Source organism: Phyllopteryx taeniolatus, chromosome 23 (assembly GCF_024500385.1).
Source record: "Phyllopteryx taeniolatus isolate TA_2022b chromosome 23, UOR_Ptae_1.2, whole genome shotgun sequence".
NCBI classification, from domain to species: Eukaryota; Metazoa; Chordata; class Actinopteri; order Syngnathiformes; family Syngnathidae; genus Phyllopteryx; species Phyllopteryx taeniolatus.
This window is the reverse complement of record NC_084524.1, coordinates 5,450,460-5,468,769: the sequence shown is the minus strand read 5'-3', so window position 1 is coordinate 5,468,769 and position 18,310 is coordinate 5,450,460. Positions and strand designations below refer to the sequence as shown.

Below are 18,310 nucleotides of genomic sequence, written 5' to 3'. Positions count from 1 at the left end.
TCTTTTTGTGTCTTGTGTCACATGATTAAAAAAATATATTTGTGTGTGTGTGTATATATATATATGTATGACGATAATGACGACATTATTTCAGTTCAGTATCAGCTCTTAAGCTGTGCAATTTCTACAGTCGGATGACGTGTTATCAGCCAACACACTTCCTGTGTGAAAAGCTGTCAATCTAAGCATACACGTATATATATACATACAGACGCACACAAATGTGAATCGATACATCCAGTGTGTTTCACTGGCATAGGTTGAGCATCACCTTCAGCATGAAGCTCTTCTTCGTTGTCCTTCTCGGTGCCGGCGTCACCATGGTTTCCGCCGTGGAGGGTTGCCTTAGCGACCAGGACCTGGAGCACCGATTGCGGCTCAGCTGCACGGCGGTTGGTTTCAGCACCGTTCCCGCAGGTCTCCAACCTACGACCGAGGTAACGGGGCCACGGCATCTGAAAGAATCACGCACAAGTTATATTTGATGTGGATAATGTTGCTTTGTTTATCTGGGTCATTTTCATATCATCTGATCAATAACAGTAAAGACAGTTGTAAAAAAATAAATAAAATAAATTTAAAAAAGAGATTCTAATTTCGCAATTTTTTTAACGCCGCCTTGATTTTCTATGGATAAGTGCCCACATGCTGAAACGGCCACGCTTAAAGTCCTATTTTCAAAAGGTTATTGATGATTTCAAATTTTATGCATTCATAGTCAAGGCAATTCTTATTGACAAAGCAAATGGTGGTGGCGAAATACACTTCTGGCATCATGGGAAAGGCAAAAGTGTATAAAGGTAAAGACATAAACAGCTTCATAAAAATCGTGTGAGTTGCAGTTTACATGCGTTGCCCTTCATACTCTACGGATACAAGTGCATAAATGATCCCAACTACTCATTAAACCCATTACACTCTTACAATCGTAATAAAGGTAAAGACATGCAATAGTTCTGACACTTTCACAAACTCATACATATTCATTAATGTCTGAGAAACACCATTTATGTTGCTGTCTGCTATTGTGTGAATGCAAAAATGCGGCCAGATCCTGGCACTTCAGCTCACAGATCCCTCTGGTGTATTGCAACAACATAATGATGTTCTCTCCAGTGGCATTAACGGCAAAGAGTGACAAAGACGGACCATTTCTAGGGTTATATGAAGGTAATGAAGGTTGGGTAACACCTCCCCTCACCTCGTCTCTCCACTATGATGTGAAAGCCATTTTGTGTTGAAGGTGCAATTTTTCAAATTTTTTGGGAGTATCATGTTTTTGTCCAGGACCGTCTAGAAATTGCCAATGTGCTATTTTTCCTCTGCCTTAACATTTGTTTGATGCTGATTATCAGGTTGTTAACTAAGTGACACATCGCAAAGAAGCACACATTTCCTTCTCCCTGTCTGACAGTTTAATCTCTCCCTTTGTCAGGTTCTCTTGTTTCCCAGCAACCAGTTCTCCAGCCTGTCCTGGGAGTCCTTCCAGATCTTTAGCAAGCTGCACGAGCTGGACCTGACGGCCAACCAGGTGACCGGGAGTCCCGCGACGGGGACACGCGGCCTGCCTGGCTATGTGGCACTAAATCTACTTCGCTGTACCTCAGGTGGGTCAGGTGACGCCGAGGGCCGAGCCGCTTCTGCCTCACCTCAGCGTCCTCCGACTTGAACGCAACCGCCTCACGTCTCTGCCAGACAGGGCCTTCTCCGCCTGCCCTGCCCTAACAAAACTCTACCTAGGCAACAACACCATCGAGTCTCTGAGCGACGACACGTTCGCCGGACTCAGCAAGTTGGAGGTTAGCGTGTTAGCGCCGAGCAACGTAATCAAGGCCACAATGGGTGACGGACTTTGTGATTGCCTTCTGCCGAAATCTTTCCTTTGATGATTTTTCTGATTCCGCTCACGTTCGCTGTTACTTACACATCTTTCCTTTCAGATCCTAGACCTGTCGTACAATCGCATCAGGGTTCTTCCGCCTCTCTTGCTCCGCCCCCTGGTTGCGATAGAAACGCTCTACCTGGAAAGCAACCAGGTGGGAAAATAGCGACAAGATTACATTAGACGTCCGAGAGACCTTCAATTCCTGTGTTTGCTCCTCAGATCAGCGAACTCTCAGACAATTGGTTCAGCCCGAAGGAGGAAGTGCCCTACCTGTACCTCTCTGCCAACCCGTGGGCGTGTTTCTGCGAGCTGATGTACCTACACACATACATAAATGACTTCTTCTTCAACTTCTACGTGCGCGACAGCAAGACCATCACCAGAGACCCCAAGAGTGTGGTGAGCTGGCGCACAGGCCAAACAAACTGATCACTGAAACGACCCGCTAACTGAATATCTGTGTTTGACCGATTAATCGGCTGAACGATTTAATCGGCCAAAATTAGCCCTTACTTTTAAAAATTATGGAAATAAAAAAAAAAGCTGAAAATTACCTCATCGGATCAGGACAATCCTAATTCAAATCATTCCAATTTAAAACTGTTCAACTTATTCAGGACATATCCGGAATTAATGATCATACTGTATTCCACCAATTCCCACATTTTCACAATAAAATTCCCAAAGTAGGTGAAATTTGACGTTTACCTTCTCCTTCCACGTTTTTTGACCAATTCAATCTAATCCAACTTCAAGACAACAATCCAATTAATTCCGCAGCGATTCTATTCAGTGTGTCTTCTTCAGTATTTACATTCAGTTTCTACAGAAATGGTGTTCTCTAGTTTAACCTGGAATTGTCCCATACGTAATCATGTCATGGAATGTAACGTGTTCTGGATGTACCATTGAAAGTCACGGCCCACTCTGGCCTCGCAGGTGTGCCATTCGCCTCAGCGGTCCAAAGGTCGAGCCATCATTGACTTGAACCTGGACGACTTGTGTCTGCCTACCACACTGCTACAGATCACCCCCACCCCCCTGCAACTCAAATCCAATCTCAGGGTGACTGAGCGGCAGAAACAAAGTAAAGGCGGTGGAAGCGACGACATCTGGCAACTGACCACTTCCGGTGCATCTGACCGCTTTCCCACCACCACGACTGCATCACATCCTACAACTTCAACTCCACTTCCTGCCACTCTCTCAGTTGCAACGCCTGCAAGCTCTGAGGTCCCGGACAAGCGTGACGGTGCACCCCTCTGCCACGTGCCTGGTGCCGGTGTGTTTTGTGTGTGGTGGTTGGCTAGCAACATGTGTTTGTGTGTGGTGATGGCAGCAAGTACCGTCGTGACTCTGGTGAAACTGGTGGTCTGGTACAGGGGGGCATCAGCCATGCAAACACAAAAGGCACCAAAAAAAGAAGCATTGCAGGGGAGTCTGGGGGGGATCCCCCGGGCCCACGCAAATAATTTTTTTGATTTTAACATAAATTAAGCAATCCGGAAGACTCTGAAGAGTACAATGAGGCAAAATACACTATTTTCTTCAAGCAGAAAAACATGTGTTCACACCGCTCAAGTACATGTTGATGTACAAATTTAAGATTAAAATTAAATTTGCCTCATCTTCTTCTTCTTCTTTGTTTTGGCCTCCATCTTTTGCCAGGCCCATCTCCACCTGCACCTGATGCCTGCTTCAAACTGAATAGCATCCTCCTCTTTAAGCACTCACATTCTGGAAAAATAATTGACTAAAATCATTGTCTGTTTCACTTCATTTTTCACGATTACCAACTTCAAAGGCTAATCCCTAATGCATCATCCAGGAAAATACCAATTCAGTATTTTTCCGCTTCCATTGGCCATTTCTGAATTTGAAGTTAGTTAATTCTGTGTTGTGACATAATCCCTAGCATCGCTCCGTTAATGCATTTAACATTAACATCCGTAAACTAATAAGATAATTATAGACGCGTTTCCACATAATACAAGATGTACTAGCGGATCAGCTCTTGTCAGCGATGTTACGTGTGCTTCGTGGTTTCGCTTGGACCACAACCGGGACCACGACCCGCAGCAAGTCAACGCCACAATATAAAAGACCAGTGCAACAAATACGACACTGGCTGACCTGATAGAGGATGTGCACTCCAGAGGTGGGTAAAGTGGCCAAATATTGTACTCAAGTAAGAGCACTGTTACTTGACAATAAAAACTACTCCTCCCAAAAATTACTTGAGTAAGAGTAAAAAATACACAGTAAAATAATTACTCAAGTACTGAGTAAATCGTGAGTGACTTCTGATTTTTTTTTAACCACAGCATGAACATCAATAAAATAAAATAACATAAAATGTGAATGTGCAAATTCTGATATTGCTGAGTGTGTGTCTGTGTGTGTGCACAGTCAAAACTACAACAAAACATCTGCAATTTCTTGCAAGGTGTTTTATCAAGTTATAAGTGGGATGAAATATTCACGTTTGGGCAGACAGTGCCAGACAAATACTACAATACGTGAAAGCTGTTGTTTTCATTCGTCTAAATGTAAACACGAGTAGCGCGCCGTTGCCTTCATGGTAACGACAACCTTCCCAATATGGCCGCCAAGTAGGCACGACGCTTATAGAATAATAGAATAGAATAATCACCTTTATTGTCATAAACATACATGCATGCACACGAAATTTGTTCTCTGCATTTTACCCATCAAAGTGAACATATACACGTACACATGTTAGTGGAACACACTTTATCTCGTGTTAAAACCTATGCCCGGGAAGCACAATAGAAGAGGTTGAGTCAGGTCATGTGACTGCCTTGTGTCGTTTTATTGGTGAACTAGACTTAAACGTCATTAGCCCTTAAATTGGATTGGCGCAAACAGCGCCCAATGCGGAAGTCGTAGTCTCGCGCACAAAACAGTTGATAAATAAGCAATAATTGATAAATAAAAGTAGCGAGCGACATTGAGATCATTGTAACAGAATAAAAGCACTGAAGCGGTGGAAGTGTTTTTTCTGGTCTCGTCAACTCCTATGACTTATCCAAAGCAGGTCCCGAGCGCAGAGGCAGAACCTCAGGCCATATTAGTCCGCTGCGGAGTAATATTCAGAAATTACATGTGTGTGCATGGTGGATGTGTGTAATGGATCTATCTGCCAGCGCTCAAGAAGTACAAAACAGCCTGTGACGACAGCAACAGTGATGGCGTACATGTATGCGGTATACAAGCTACTAAGCGTCACGCTGGCGAGGGGTGGTGGCGCACGGCAGGTGAGGCTCAATGGCGGCGCGGAAGGAGTTTATGTTACTAAATGAAACGTGGTTAACAGAAAGTAGCTGTAATACCATTTTAAATGAGGCAAAACCAGCAAATGTTTATTTTATGAAGAAGTGTCGAATAGGAAAAAAGGCGCTGTTGCTGTTTAAGTCATTATTTCAGTGTAAAGAAATTATACTGGGTGATTTTAGTTCTTTGAATCTCTTTTGTTTTTTTAGTTAAAGGTGACCCAAAGGTTATTGTTTTAATAAAATAGACCTCCAAGACACAATGGAAAATTTCTGGAGGATGTTTCAGAAACGCTGTCAGTTATTTGTACGAACTACAACTATTTTGTCATAACGGGAGACTTTAACATTCATGTTGACAATAACAGAAAAAAAATCCAAAGAACTCCCTGCTATAATGGACACATTTGACCTCTCTCAACATATTAACAGTCCAATCCAGACTCAAGGTCACATCTAAGACCTGGTCATCTCTAAGGATGTTGAAATTCTATCAGTTGACATGAAGGATATGGCTATTTCTGACCATTTTTGTGCATTCTTCATACTGCTGAACAGGTTGGAAACGTGGGTAGGACTAAATGGAACAATCCTTAAAAGGTTGAGGTCCTACCTGGAGGAAAGGAGTCATTTTGTAACTGTTGGAAGTGTTCAATCTCATCGAATGGCAATGACCTATGGGGTCCCTCAAGGGTCAGTTCTTGGACCCATCCTGTTCAGCCTGTATATGCTACCCTTGGGTTAAATTCTTCAGAACTTTAATTTTGAGTATCATAGCTATGCAGAGGACCCTAACCCTTGGGCTGTAACTAACAATTATTTAAATAATGAAGTTGTTAGTAATTTTTTTCGATGAATCAATGACTTAAATTGATAAATAAATAGAATGTAAAGAACTAAACAGCTTGTGCATTATGATTAATTCATTGTGCGACTCCTGGTTTTTGTGCCTTGGCCACCAGGGGGAAGTATAATACATAGATTATAGGGATTGGACAAATATTTTAGCTAAAGAAATAATTATATAATATTCCAGTTAATCAAATAACCTTAACAGCTAAAATTGCAAAATAATAGCTAACATTGTGTGCAAGAAGTAGAAGTACTCTCATATGATTTTGGCCATAAACATGTTTTGGCAATATGCTGTATTTTTTATCTTGTTTGTCACAGAAGGGCGCACACGTAGAAGACAGTCACAACTGCATTAATAAATGCAGTAATAATCGTTGGTTCTCATAGAGGGCTGGAGCTAGGGCTGAAACTAACAATTATGAAAATTAATCTCTATCCCTTTACTCAAAAACATTATTTCAAATTGATAATACAGAACATTTGAAATAATGTCCTGTTATTGAATAAAGGATGTAAATAAATTATTATTTTTTTAAAATCATAATCATTTTATGTGATTCATCAATTAATTGAAAGAATACATTCAAACAATTCTGATTTTTTTTAATTAAATTCATTATATCTTTTTAAAATTAATTGGCCAATTAATCGGTTATCTGAATTTTATTCTGTAAAATATTGGAATTGGTGTAGGCCTAAAAAACTCCATATAGGTCGGACCCTAATTATCACTTGTTAAACTACTATAAGGCAAGTACCCTGGCACCAATTGCTGACAAACATTACAAAGAAATATTTGTTTGTGGTCTGACTGTGGGAATGACCACGCCGCCGCAAATGAGACGACTGTTCAGCGAGCCGGACCTCAAGAACCAGGAAGCGCCCTCTGACCCCTGAACTCTGAGCCTGTGTTCAATACTCCAAGATGTGTACGGTAACCCCCCCAGCGGCACAGTCACGAAGACTTAAAAACCGCAATGCCTCGACATTTCCCCTAAAAATGCTTTGAATTGCCGAGATTAGTAGTGTAAACCAAACTAGATCCCAAAATACCCGAATAGCATTTCAAATTCATACGGGCAAGTACCGATACCAGATATCTATATCAGGCCGATACCGGCCTAATTTCAAGGCATCGGGTACTCATGAAGGCTGCCAATACCAGCCACCGATATGGCGGTTTGACACATCGCCAAATCATCATGTAGGTCAGAAAGAAAAAAAGCTCCTTCTTCACAATTGGCTGTCATTGTGTTAACTGAAATTGTATGTATCAAAAGTACGAGTGGTATCGGTATTGGTGAGTACTTAAGTGTGACTACTCATACTGGTATCGGCCTAACCTCATTCTCACTCATATTATTACTCATTTGATTATTATTATCAGAATGCTTCTTCAAGTGGGGGATTCTCTTGGGTGCTGCTTATCAATGTGTATGTGAGTGAGTGTGTGTATGTCTGCGTGTGTGCGGTTACTTTAAAATCACAAAGTGAAGATTGTTTGACTTCTATAAGAGCTGTTGTTTTAGTCATTGTCTCTGAACTTTTATTTTATTTTTATTCTGTGTTCGACCCCAATAAATACATCTTCACAACTACAATGTGTTTTTGTGTCACGATGGAAAAAAAAAAACATCAACTTTATTTATTTATTGTGGTTTATGAGTTACAAATTAATTAGTTAGGAAAATTTACGTATTTTAATTACAGAACATTTGTCAGTGCACGATTTCCTGGTACACTGACGCACATGTCAGAGCTCGGCTACCAAAATGGAGGTATTGGATGAAACAGCATTGCTCGGACTGATGGGAGGCAATTTTAATTCAAAAAATTAAAACAATTCCAGTTGGAAGCATTGAGAACCATGGTTTTGTCCAAATTGTCCAGAAAAAGAGTTTTCATACCACCGAAGCATTTCAACCCTCCAACAACCTTCACTCCAACATGTGGGCCACCTTTTCAACTGCCACACAAAAAACAACTAAAGGCAATACTCTTCTTTAAAAAAAAAAAAAAAAAAAAAAAAAAAAAAAAAAAAAAAAAAACACAAAACTGGCATAAAATGGCACTTTAACTTTAGGTGTGTTTAATTTTGGCCAGGGATATTTCCTGTGAGTTTTTCTACTGTTTTGTTTAAAAATGCAATTAAATGCATTTTTCCAGAGTTAACAATATTCCTGTCTGTGTTTAGTTGTCCACTAAAATCCATTTTAATTAAACCATGTTGATTTTTAGAACAAATATTGGTAAACACTTAAAATGTGATTCATCAAGATAATTAAAAAGCCTCTAATTAATTAGATTATCTTCAATCAAATCCCATCCCTAATATATATATGTATATATGTATGTATGAATGTAAGAACTACATTATTTCAGTTCATTCTCAGCTGTTAAGCATTCATGTGCAATTTCTACAGTGGGATGACGAGTTATCAGTCAACACACTTCCTGTGTGAAAAGCTGTCAATCAAAGCACAGACACATGTATACAGACACACAAATGTGCATCGGTACATGCAGTGTGTTTCATTGGCATAGGTTGAGCATCACCTTCAGCATGAAGCTCTTCTACGTTGTGCTCCTCGGCGCCGGTGTCACCATGGATACCGCCTTGGACGGCTGCCATACCGACCGGGACCCGGACCACCGAGTGCGGCTCAACTGCACGGCAGCCGGTTTCAGCACCGTTCCCGCAGGTCTCCAACCTACGACCGAGGTAACGGTGCCACGGCATCTGGAAGAATCACGCAAAAGTTAGATTTGATGTGGATAATGTTGCTTTGTTTATCTGGGCCATTTTCATCTAATAGGACCAAAAACAGTAAAGCCACTTGTTTCCAAAAAAAAAAAAATAATCTAATTTTGCAATTTTTTTTGATACTGCCTTGGTTTTCTATGGGTAAATGCCTCACATGCTGAAACAGCCAGACTTAAAGTGCTATTTTTAAAAGGTTATTGATGATTTCAAATTTTATCCATTCATCTATCCATCCATTTTCAACACCACTTACCCTGGTTAGGGTCGTGGGGCGCTGGAGCCTGGACCAAAGTCAGGCGAGTGTACATTTTATGCAATCATAGTAAAGGCAATTCTCATTGACAAAGCAGATGGCGGTGGTGCACTGAAATATACTTATTGCATAATGGTAAAGACAAAAGTGTACAACGGTAAAGACATAAACAGCTTCATAAAAATCATGTGAGTTGCAGTTTTTATGCGTTGCCCTTCACACTCTGCGGATACAAGTGCATCAACGATCCCCACTACTCATTAAACCCATTACACTATTTATACAATTGTAATCACGGTAAAGACATGCAATAGTTCCGACGCTTTCACAAACTCATACATATTCATTCATATCTGAAAAATAACACCATTTATGTTATGCACTCCAACAACATAATGATGTTCTCTCCAGTGGTATAAACGGCAAAGAGTGACAAAGACGGACCATTTGTAGGGTTATATGAAGGTAATGAAGGTTGGGTAACACCTTGTCTCTACACTATGATGTGAAAGCCATTTTGTGTTGAAGGTGCAATTTTTCAAACAATTTTTCTGAGTATTATGGTTATTGTCCATCTAGAAATTGCCAAAGTGCTCTTTTTCCTCTCTCTCAACATTTATATGATGCTGATTGTCAGGTTGTCTGAATGACACATCGCAAAGAAGCACACATTTCCTGCTTCCTGTCTGACAGTTTAATCTCTCCCTTTGTCAGGTTCTCTTGTTTCCCAGCAACCAGTTCTCCAGCCTGTCCTGGGAGTCCTTCCAGATCTTTAGCAAGCTGCACGAGCTGGACCTGACGGCCAACCAGGTGACCGGGAGTCCCGTGACGGGGACACGAGGCCTGCCTGGCTATTTGGCACTAAATCTACCTCACTGTCCCCTCAGCTGGGTCAGGTGACGCCGAGGGCCGGCCCGCTTCTACCTCACCTCAGCGTCCTCCGACTTGGACGCAACCGCCTCACGTCTCTGCCAGACAGGGCCTTCTCCGCCTGCCCTTCCCTGATAGATCTCTACCTGGGCAGCAACGCCATCGAGTCTCTGAGCGACGACACGTTCGCCGGACTCAGCAAGTTGGAGGTTAGCGTGTTAGCGCCGAGCAACGTAATCAAGGGCACAATGGGTGACGGACTTTGTGATTGCCTTCTGCCGAAATCTTTCCTTTGATGATTTTTCTGATTCCGCTCACGTTCGCTGTTACTTACACATCTTTCCTTTCAGATCCTAGACCTGTCGTCCAATCGCATCAGGGTTCTTCCGCCTCTCTTGCTCCGCCCCCTGGTTGCGATAGAAACGCTCTACCTGGAAAGCAATCAGGTGGGAAAATGGCGACAAGATTACACTAGACGTCCGGGAGACCGTCAATTCCTGTGTTTGCTCCTCAGATCAGCGAGGTCTCGGACAATTGGTTCAGCCCGAGGGAGGAAGTGCCCTACCTGTACTTCTCTGCCAACCCGTGGGCGTGTTTCTGCGAGCTGATGTACCTACACGCATACATAAATGACTTCTTCTTCAACTTCTACGTGCGCGACAGCAAGACCATCACCAGAGACCCCAAGAGTGTGGTGAGCTGGCGCACGGGCCAAACAAACTGATCACTGAAACAACCCGCTAACTGAATATTCGTATTTAACCGATTAATCGGCCGACCGATTTAATCTGCCAATATTAGCCCTTACTTTTAAAAATTATGGAAATGTTAAAAATCTGATCTTTTTCATCTGAAAATTACGTGATCAGATCAAGACAACCCTACTTCAAATCATTCCAATTTAAAACTGTTCAATTTATTCAGGACATATACAGAACTAATTTTCACACTGTATTCCACAAATTCCCACATTTTTAAAATTCTCAAAGAAAGAGATATTTGACTTATTTACCTTCTCCTTACACATTTTTTGACCAATTAAATTTTTGACGCTGCAGCCTATCCCAGATGACTTCAGGCGAAAGGCGGACTACACCCTGAAGTGGTCGCCAGTCAGTCACAGGGCATATATAAACACGGACAACCATTCGCACTCACATTCACACAGTCACTGAGTGGGAACTGAACCCACGCTGCCTGCACCAAAGTCAAACGAGTGTACCACTACACCATCAGTGACCAATTCAATCCATTCCGCAGCAATTCTATCCAGTGTCGTCTTCTTCAGAATTTACATTCAGTTTCTACAGAAATGGTGTTCTCTAGTTTAACCTGGAATTCCCCCTTGTAATAATGTCATGGAATGTAATGTGTTCTGGTATGCTCCATTGAAAGTCACGGCCCACTCTGGCCTCGCAGGTGTGCCACTCACCGCAGCGGTCCAAAGGTCGAGCCATCATTGACTTGGACCAGGAAGACCTGTGTCCGCCTCCTACACCGACACTCATTGCCGCCATTGCCACTAGCAGGGTGACTGAGGTTCTGGAGGAAAGTGAAGGAGGTAGAGGCGACGGGCCCGTTGTCTGGCGTCCTGCACTGACCACTTCCAGTGCATCTGACCGCTTTGGCGCCACCACGACTATGTCGCTTCCTACAACTCCAACAGCACCACTTCCTGCGACTACGTCACATTCTACAACTTCAACTGTGCCACTTCCTACAACTCCAACACCACTTCCTGCCGTTCTCTCACTTGTGATGCCATCCAGCTCTGAGCTCCCGTTAACGTGGCGGTGGGGCACGGAGAAGGGTGACGCCGCACCCCTCCGCCACGTGCCTGGTGCCGGTGTGTTTTGTACGTGGTTGTTGGCCGCCAACGTGTGTTTGTGTGTGGTGGCGGCAGTAAGTACCCTCGTGACTCTGGTGAGACTGGCGGTCTGGTACAGGGGGGCATACAAGCTGCTGAGCGTCACGCTGGCAAGGGGGGGTGGCGCCCGGCAGGTGAGGCTCTACGGCGGCAGGGAAGTAGTTTATCGTTCGGTCCTCTTCGTGAGTTGCCAAGGGGCGGAGGGGGTCAAAGGTGGCCCCGTGTACAGGACGACCCTGCACCGCGAGCCCGGCACGCAGATTGCGCTGCAGCAGTGGAGCGATGTCATGGGCGTGGGCGACGGGGGAGCTGGGTGGAGGCAACGCTTCAGCGTGCTTCTGCGCCAGGAGAGGGAGGGGCCAGGCGGAGGGAGGGAGGAGCGAGACTGGGTGGTGGGCGCGTGGCTAGCACAACACCTACCCGGCGTGAGCCTTGAAGGCTCGCCAGCCCCGTGACGTCATCGCTCTACCTCCAGTTAAGAGTGAGAAACAAAACAATTTGTGTATGCAACACAAGTGATATTTAACATTGACCTCCAAAGGCCCATGCCCTACTATTTATTAAATGGAGTTTATTTTTTGTGGTGAAAATAAGAACAAATAACAAATTTTAAGGGTTGAAATCCTGAAAATTAGTGAACATTTTATCATTCTGATCCGAGCTGGTTGATTGTCAAGCAAAACAAACATAATATATATATATATATATTTAAAAATAAAAAAAAACAATGATTCTAAAACAGTTTGGTTGTACATGTACAAGTTTTACTCCCCCGCCCCCCAAACGGTAATACTGCTCAATTGAGGAGGACACAAGGTTTAAAGCAAACCTCAGAACAGCCCAGAATAATCTATGCGAGCATTTTGGCTGTTGGAACCAACTATTTTTACATCAAGTTGCCATTATTCATTTGATGTCAAGATAAATTTAATGAGATTGTCTCCACTACTTAAAAACGACTCACGTAAACAAACGTCAACTACGATATATAGTTCTGTACTTTATTTCCTTTTTATTCGTTCGTCGTGTGTAATGGCGGCACCTTGTGTCGCTGTAGTTGATTGCGAACAGGTGGCTCGTTACTTTGACTTTTGAGCTTTGAATGTTGTTTTTTTTAAACGAGGCAACTCTGTAACTTAACTTTTAGCTTTATATACTATATACTTTTTTACTGTAGTGTGTCAATTTGTGTACGCAATTAAGATTAAAATCGTCTCGTATTTTTACCTTGTGTCCAGAAGATGGCGGCTGTTGGCAACATGGCGTTTTCGTGTCCAACTTCCGGTTTGGACAATGGCGTCATTAATTAAACAGAATTATCACCTGTACTCCAAAATGCCATAGGAATTAAAACGTTGTCTACTTTCAAGAAAAAAAAGTTTTTACTGGTACAATGTTTTTTTTTTTTTTTTTTTTTTTAAATAAGGTCGTAATATTACATATGTATGGATATCTATAGATGTATAAATTAAGGGAAAGATACATTTTAGAATTTAAAAGGGTTCCAAGGTGTCTGTTTGTTTGCGTTTCACAAAATACTCAAGGATAAAACATAGACGTGTTTTTACAGCAGATAGTCCAATCAGCTTGTTTTCAGGGGCAAGTGGCCATAGAGATTCCATTGCATTATCACTGATGGATGTAGCCTTTCATCACCAAGCCACCAAATTACACTTGGTGCTCATTATGTTCATTAGCCTTACTGTTGGGTAACAGTTTGGCAGAATTAAGGTAGCCAAACATTGACTTGGTTGTTTAATTTTACACTTGATGGGTGGGCAAGAAATCCGGACACAAATATTAAGATACAGACACTAAAAATTCATTTGTAATTGTTTGGGTTCAAGGAAGGTCTTCACAGCCTGCTCTCAAAAAACACAGGGTCTTGACCTTGGCCAGCCGGGGTTGGCATGTCGCCCACTGCCTCAGATGCTAATACAGAAAAAAAAAAACAGTCCACAAAGAGTACAAAATATGACATGGCTCGTCGGAAAATAAAGTACAACGAGAGACTGCACTTTCTGAATAAAGAGCTGATGCTGAACTCATATGAATGCTTGAAATCGGTAGAAAAATGAGGAAGGAGAAAGTAAATATTACATACAATATATATAAGTAAATATTCAATATGGAAAAATGTCTCTCAATTTGAAAATTCCAGGGTGAAATGTGGAATTCTGAAAAAGTGGGAATTATAGCTCTCTTGCCTGGCAGCTCCATCCTCATCATCCTTCTACCAATATACTCACTATTTCTCCTCTGCACGTGTCCAAACTATCCAAGTCCGCTCTCTCTAACTTTGTCTCCAAAACCTCAAAACTCGGCTGTCCCTCTGATGAGCTCATTTCTAATTTTATCCAACCTGGTCACTCCGAGAGCGAACCTCAACATCTTCATTTCCGCCACCTCCAGCTCTGCTTCCTGTTGTCTCTTCAGTGCCACTGTCTCGAATCCGTACATCATGGCTGGCCTCACCACTGTTTTATAAACTTTGCCCTTCATCCTAGCAGAGACTCTTCTGTCACATAACACACCTGACACCTTCCTCCACCCGTTCCAACCTGGACCAGTTTCTTCACTTCCTGACCACACTCACCATTGCTCTGTACGGTTGACCCCAAGTATTTCAAGTCCTCCACCCTTGCTATCTCTTCTCCCTGTAGCCTCACTCTTTCCCCATCACCCCTCTCTTTCATGCACATATATTCTGTCTTACTTCCATCTTTCTAACTGTTCCTCCACCTGCTCCCTGCTTTCACTGCAGATCACAATGTCATCTGCAAGCATCATGGTCCACGGGGATTCCAGTCGAACCTCATCTGTCAGCCTATCCATCACCACTGCAAACAGGAAGGGGCTCAGGGCTGATCCCTGATGCAGTCCCACCTCCACCTTAAATTCGTCTGTCACACCTACAGCACACCTCACCGCTGTTCTGCTGCCCTCGTACATGTCCTGTATTATTCTAACATACTTCTCTGCCACTCCAGACTTCCGCATCCAGTACCACAGTTCCTCTCTGGGTACTCTGTCATAGGCTTTCTCTAGATCTACAAAGACACAATGTAGCTCCTTCTGACCTTCTCTGTACTTTTCCATCAACATCCTCAAGGCAAATAATGCATCTGTGGTACTATTTCTGGTCATGAAACCATACTGTTGCTCGCAAATACTCACTTCTGTCCTGAGTCTAGCCTCCACTACGCTTTCCCATAACTTCATTGTGTGGCTCATCAACTTTATTCCTCTATCGTTCCCACAGCTCTGCACATCACCCTTGTTCTTAAAAATGGGCACCAGCACACTTTTCCTCCATTCCTCAGGCATTTTCTCACGCCTTAGAATTCTATTGAACAAGCTCAATTGTTCCCTTGATTTCCTGAATGAGCTGAACAGTTCGAATTTGAGAAATGTGGAAGGTAAAATTATCTGTATTCATTTGGGAATTTTGTCATGGAAAATGTAAAACATTTGAAAATGTGTGAATTTTAGAATTATGAAAAATATTTTCCAATATTTCACCAGAGCGAAGCATTTTGTTATTGTAACATTAAATATGAAATATGGAAGAAGGCGTTACATTTGGGAAATGTCTCCTTTCATTCCAATGGGATTTTTTTGGGGGTAGAAAACAAGAAATATGGAAAGAGAGGAAATTCTGCCCTCTTCAGCATTCCCACCATAAAACATTCGGCGCTGACCTTTGACCTGTCGGCTCAGGAGGCGCGGCCCTGCCAGGCCGATGCCCAGCGCTCCGGTGGGGGCGGTGATCAAGATGGCTAACACGGCTAATGTTAGCACATCCAAACCGAACTTCGCCAAGGTGTCGTCGCCCACGTCCCTCGCCGTGTCCAACGCTTTGGAGCCGATGGCCGCCTGTCACACACGTACGTTTCGTTTCGCATTCGACCTCTAGTGACCTCAGGCCACGTACCTGCACCGTCGCTTTGGGTAGCCAGGCGATGGCGATGAAGAGTTTCTCCTTGAGCACAAAGCCCGCGCCGTGCACCAGCCCGAAGGTGGCGACCAGCCGTACCACCAGACCGATGGCAATCACGGCCACGCCCAAACCTGCACGGGGTCGCAGTTGAGTCTGCGTGACGGACGGCTCGCCGCCACTCCCATGTGCTTCTCACCCACGGTACTGAGGCTCAGCTTCGTTACGATGATCTCTGCTCCAATGAGGCCGAAGAGGAGGGGCTGGAAAACATCCCAACACCTCCCCAAAATGGCCGCCACCCCCGCCTGCAGGGAGACGCCATGTTACTGCTGTGCCAATAGAAGTATGGAGTCTATAGAGTGGAGGCCATGGTATGATTTTTTTCCCCCCTCAATGGGTTAAAAAAAATAATAATAATAAAATAAAATAAACAAAAAAACAGATTCAACCATAACTACCTTGTCAGTGCCCCAGCCCAGCGCGGCCAGGAAGGCCAGAACCAAGGTGCACAGCCCACCAGCCCCAGAGGCGCCCACTACTTGCGTGAAGAAGACGGCGAAGATGGAGAACGCCAGCAGGAAGAAGCTCCTGGTCGCCACCACATCTTCCTGCACCAGTACGACCTTCAGCTGGATAGCAAGGATTTCGATTAAACGCTCAAGCGGCTTTCCGTACGCACCTGATCCACACTGGGGAATAAACACAAGAAGGCGCCCACGAGGACGCCGCCCACCACCCCGCCCACCACCTCCAGGAGACCCTTCAGGATGCTCATCCACGTGGAACCTGAACACACGCAAACAGCGGAGAAACATGGAGAGCAGAACTCAATCTGGCCCAACGCAAACAGAAGCTGAACCTGTGGAGAAGGCCACCCCCAGACAGGTGGAAAAGCCTGTGATGGCCAAAATGTCGTCAAAGCTGCCGGCAGCCATCAGGAGTGTCGGGATGCCCTATGGAACCAGAACTGCAGTCAAAGCCCTGCAGAACTTCACTACAATCCCAGAATCACGTGGGAAAGCAGCAGTTTACCTTCTCGCTCCCGTAACCTTCCTTCTGGAGCAGCAACATGGACGGAACCACCACAGCCGGTGACACCGCCGCCAGAACAAACCTGCGCGCGCACACGGGTCACGTCTTCGCCATGCAACCACGCGACCACGCCTACACGTACCCCAGCAGGAAGCCCCAGGCCCACGGCAGAGCCAACAGGAAGTGAGAAACCACGGCAACGACGCACGCCTCCATCACACACGGCCCGACCGCCACGCGCAGGCACACGGCCTTCAGACGACGCAGCGCCTGGAAAAAGACCACAGTCACCGTGTGCGCATGTGAGTGCATGTGTGTGTGTACGCGGTACCGAGGGGTCCAGACCCAGACCGGCTCGGGCCAGGATGATGGACAACGCCATGCTCCTCAAAGCCGCAGACCAGGCGGCGTCCACGTAGACGGCGTCTGTCACGTACGGAACGTTCCTCAGGACCAGGCCAGCCAGAAGCATGCCTGCATGCACGCACGCACGCACGCGCACCAAGCATCAAGTGTGCTTGTTTGTGTTTGTGTGTGAGGCGGACAATCGTTGGGTCGTACCAAGCAGTGGCGGGATTGGGGGCAGGCCGGGAAACTGGACCATCCCGAGTAGTCGCCCCCCCAACACGGCGCCGATGAAGATGATGACCACGCCGAACACTTTCCCTCCTGGCAAGCACTCACTTCCTGTTACTGACCACAACGTGCCGAAGAGCAGAGCCAACACACAGGCTGCGCACGTACACATACACAAATAAAGACGCAAGCAGACACACACAGGACCAGACATATACAAATAAACGTACGCTCACACACATAAACAGAGAAAACACAGACACACCAATACATGCACACACACAAACAAACACAACACACAAATACAAAAGAACAAACACGCACACTAATAAACATACACAGACACATTAACACAGAGAAACACACACATATACACTCACACACATTAACACGCACGAGACACATGCATACAGACACAGAATAAGACAAGTGTCACACACAAAAACAAAGAGACATTCACACACACACACACAACCACATACAGACTTACACCGACACACACACAACCAGACACATACATCAGTGACATTCCCTAACTTGTACTGATCGCTGGGTTGATTTCTTGCCACCTTGGGTGATGAGCAGGTTGACGAGTCCACACGGTCGAGGACATCTGTTCTTCAGGCGGATGAAGGACGAGGCGCAGCATGAACACATCTACACACAACACAATCAATATGTGTGTGTGTGTGTGTGTGTGCGTGTGGACTTCACCGTGTCATCCAGCTCGTCCGTCGTCGTTGCAACCACCGCAGCGATCTCTCTGGACCGTCTTGACCTTTACTACCACAATGCACTGGAACGAGTGTGACTTGAACACTCACGCACACAATAAAAAGTGTTGCACTTTGACCCCACTTGTGTTTTCATGTGTGTGTTTTGTGAATTCCTTCTTTGTTGGCCCTTCATTCATCGCTCTTCATGTCTGTCCATAAACTCACAAACATGGACACACACCCACATAAACACACCCAC

At 44.4% G+C, this 18,310-nt stretch overlaps 3 protein-coding genes across 7 annotated transcripts; 2 read left to right on the top strand and 1 right to left on the bottom strand.

Annotated features, from left to right (window-relative positions):
* Positions 1 to 86: 86 nt before the first annotated feature.
* LOC133472960 (SLIT and NTRK-like protein 5) lies at positions 87 to 3,512 on the top strand. Its single transcript, XM_061764572.1, has 6 exons — positions 87 to 437; positions 1,436 to 1,531; positions 1,608 to 1,799; positions 1,941 to 2,036; positions 2,105 to 2,284; positions 2,825 to 3,512. Exons 1-6 carry the CDS (start codon positions 279 to 281, stop codon positions 3,380 to 3,382), a joined length of 1,281 nt encoding a protein of 426 aa, XP_061620556.1. The 5' UTR covers positions 87 to 278; the 3' UTR covers positions 3,383 to 3,512.
* A 4,625-nt stretch (positions 3,513 to 8,137) lies between these two features.
* On the top strand, positions 8,138 to 13,387 carry LOC133472951 (platelet glycoprotein Ib alpha chain-like). The gene is made up of 6 exons (XM_061764555.1): positions 8,138 to 8,755; positions 9,765 to 9,860; positions 9,938 to 10,129; positions 10,271 to 10,366; positions 10,435 to 10,614; positions 11,340 to 13,387. Exons 1-6 carry the CDS (start codon positions 8,522 to 8,524, stop codon positions 12,240 to 12,242), a joined length of 1,701 nt encoding a protein of 566 aa, XP_061620539.1. The 5' UTR covers positions 8,138 to 8,521; the 3' UTR covers positions 12,243 to 13,387.
* Positions 13,388 to 13,529: 142 nt separating this feature from the next.
* On the bottom strand, positions 13,530 to 18,223 carry LOC133472955 (sodium/hydrogen exchanger 9B2). 5 transcript variants are annotated; one of them, XM_061764562.1, is made up of 13 exons: positions 18,050 to 18,223; positions 17,905 to 17,992; positions 17,321 to 17,820; positions 17,091 to 17,233; positions 16,902 to 17,029; positions 16,760 to 16,841; positions 16,587 to 16,680; positions 16,407 to 16,513; positions 16,186 to 16,335; positions 15,924 to 16,032; positions 15,722 to 15,858; positions 15,489 to 15,663; positions 13,530 to 13,719 (listed from the first exon to the last, which is right to left on the bottom strand). In XM_061764562.1, the coding sequence occupies exons 3-13, from the start codon at positions 17,547 to 17,549 to the stop codon at positions 13,643 to 13,645; spliced, it is 1,431 nt and encodes a 476-aa protein (XP_061620546.1). In that variant the 5' UTR covers positions 17,550 to 17,820; positions 17,905 to 17,992; positions 18,050 to 18,223; the 3' UTR covers positions 13,530 to 13,642. The 5 variants fall into 5 exon arrangements, with proteins under 5 accessions (XP_061620546.1, XP_061620548.1, XP_061620545.1 ...); XM_061764564.1 differs by having other exon boundaries at positions 17,321 to 17,660; XM_061764561.1 differs by having other exon boundaries at positions 17,321 to 17,491.
* Positions 18,224 to 18,310: the final 87 nt, after the last annotated feature.

What these genes read in the sequence shown, in the direction of transcription:
- LOC133472955 (XM_061764561.1), bottom strand. Translation starts at nt 17,992, where the DNA reads ATGTGTTCATGCTGCGCCTCGTCCTTCATCCGCCTGAAGAACAGATGT. An exon ending in CCCAATCCCGCCACTGCTTG is followed by an intron (nt 17,234 to 17,320) that starts GTACGACCCAAC and finishes GCGTGCATGCAG; the next exon opens with GCATGCTTCTGGCTGGCCTG. An exon ending in TGGGCTGGGGCACTGACAAG is followed by an intron (nt 16,033 to 16,185) that starts GTAGTTATGGTT and finishes GTCTCCCTGCAG; the next exon opens with GCGGGGGTGGCGGCCATTTT.
- LOC133472951 (XM_061764555.1), top strand. Translation starts at nt 8,522, where the DNA reads ATGTATACAGACACACAAATGTGCATCGGTACATGCAGTGTGTTTCAT. An exon ending in CCGGACTCAGCAAGTTGGAG is followed by an intron (nt 10,130 to 10,270) that starts GTTAGCGTGTTA and finishes CTTTCCTTTCAG; the next exon opens with ATCCTAGACCTGTCGTCCAA. An exon ending in CCAGAGACCCCAAGAGTGTG is followed by an intron (nt 10,615 to 11,339) that starts GTGAGCTGGCGC and finishes CTGGCCTCGCAG; the next exon opens with GTGTGCCACTCACCGCAGCG.
- LOC133472960 (XM_061764572.1), top strand. Translation starts at nt 279, where the DNA reads ATGAAGCTCTTCTTCGTTGTCCTTCTCGGTGCCGGCGTCACCATGGTT. An exon ending in TGGACCTGACGGCCAACCAG is followed by an intron (nt 1,532 to 1,607) that starts GTGACCGGGAGT and finishes GCTGTACCTCAG; the next exon opens with GTGGGTCAGGTGACGCCGAG. An exon ending in TCTACCTGGAAAGCAACCAG is followed by an intron (nt 2,037 to 2,104) that starts GTGGGAAAATAG and finishes TTTGCTCCTCAG; the next exon opens with ATCAGCGAACTCTCAGACAA.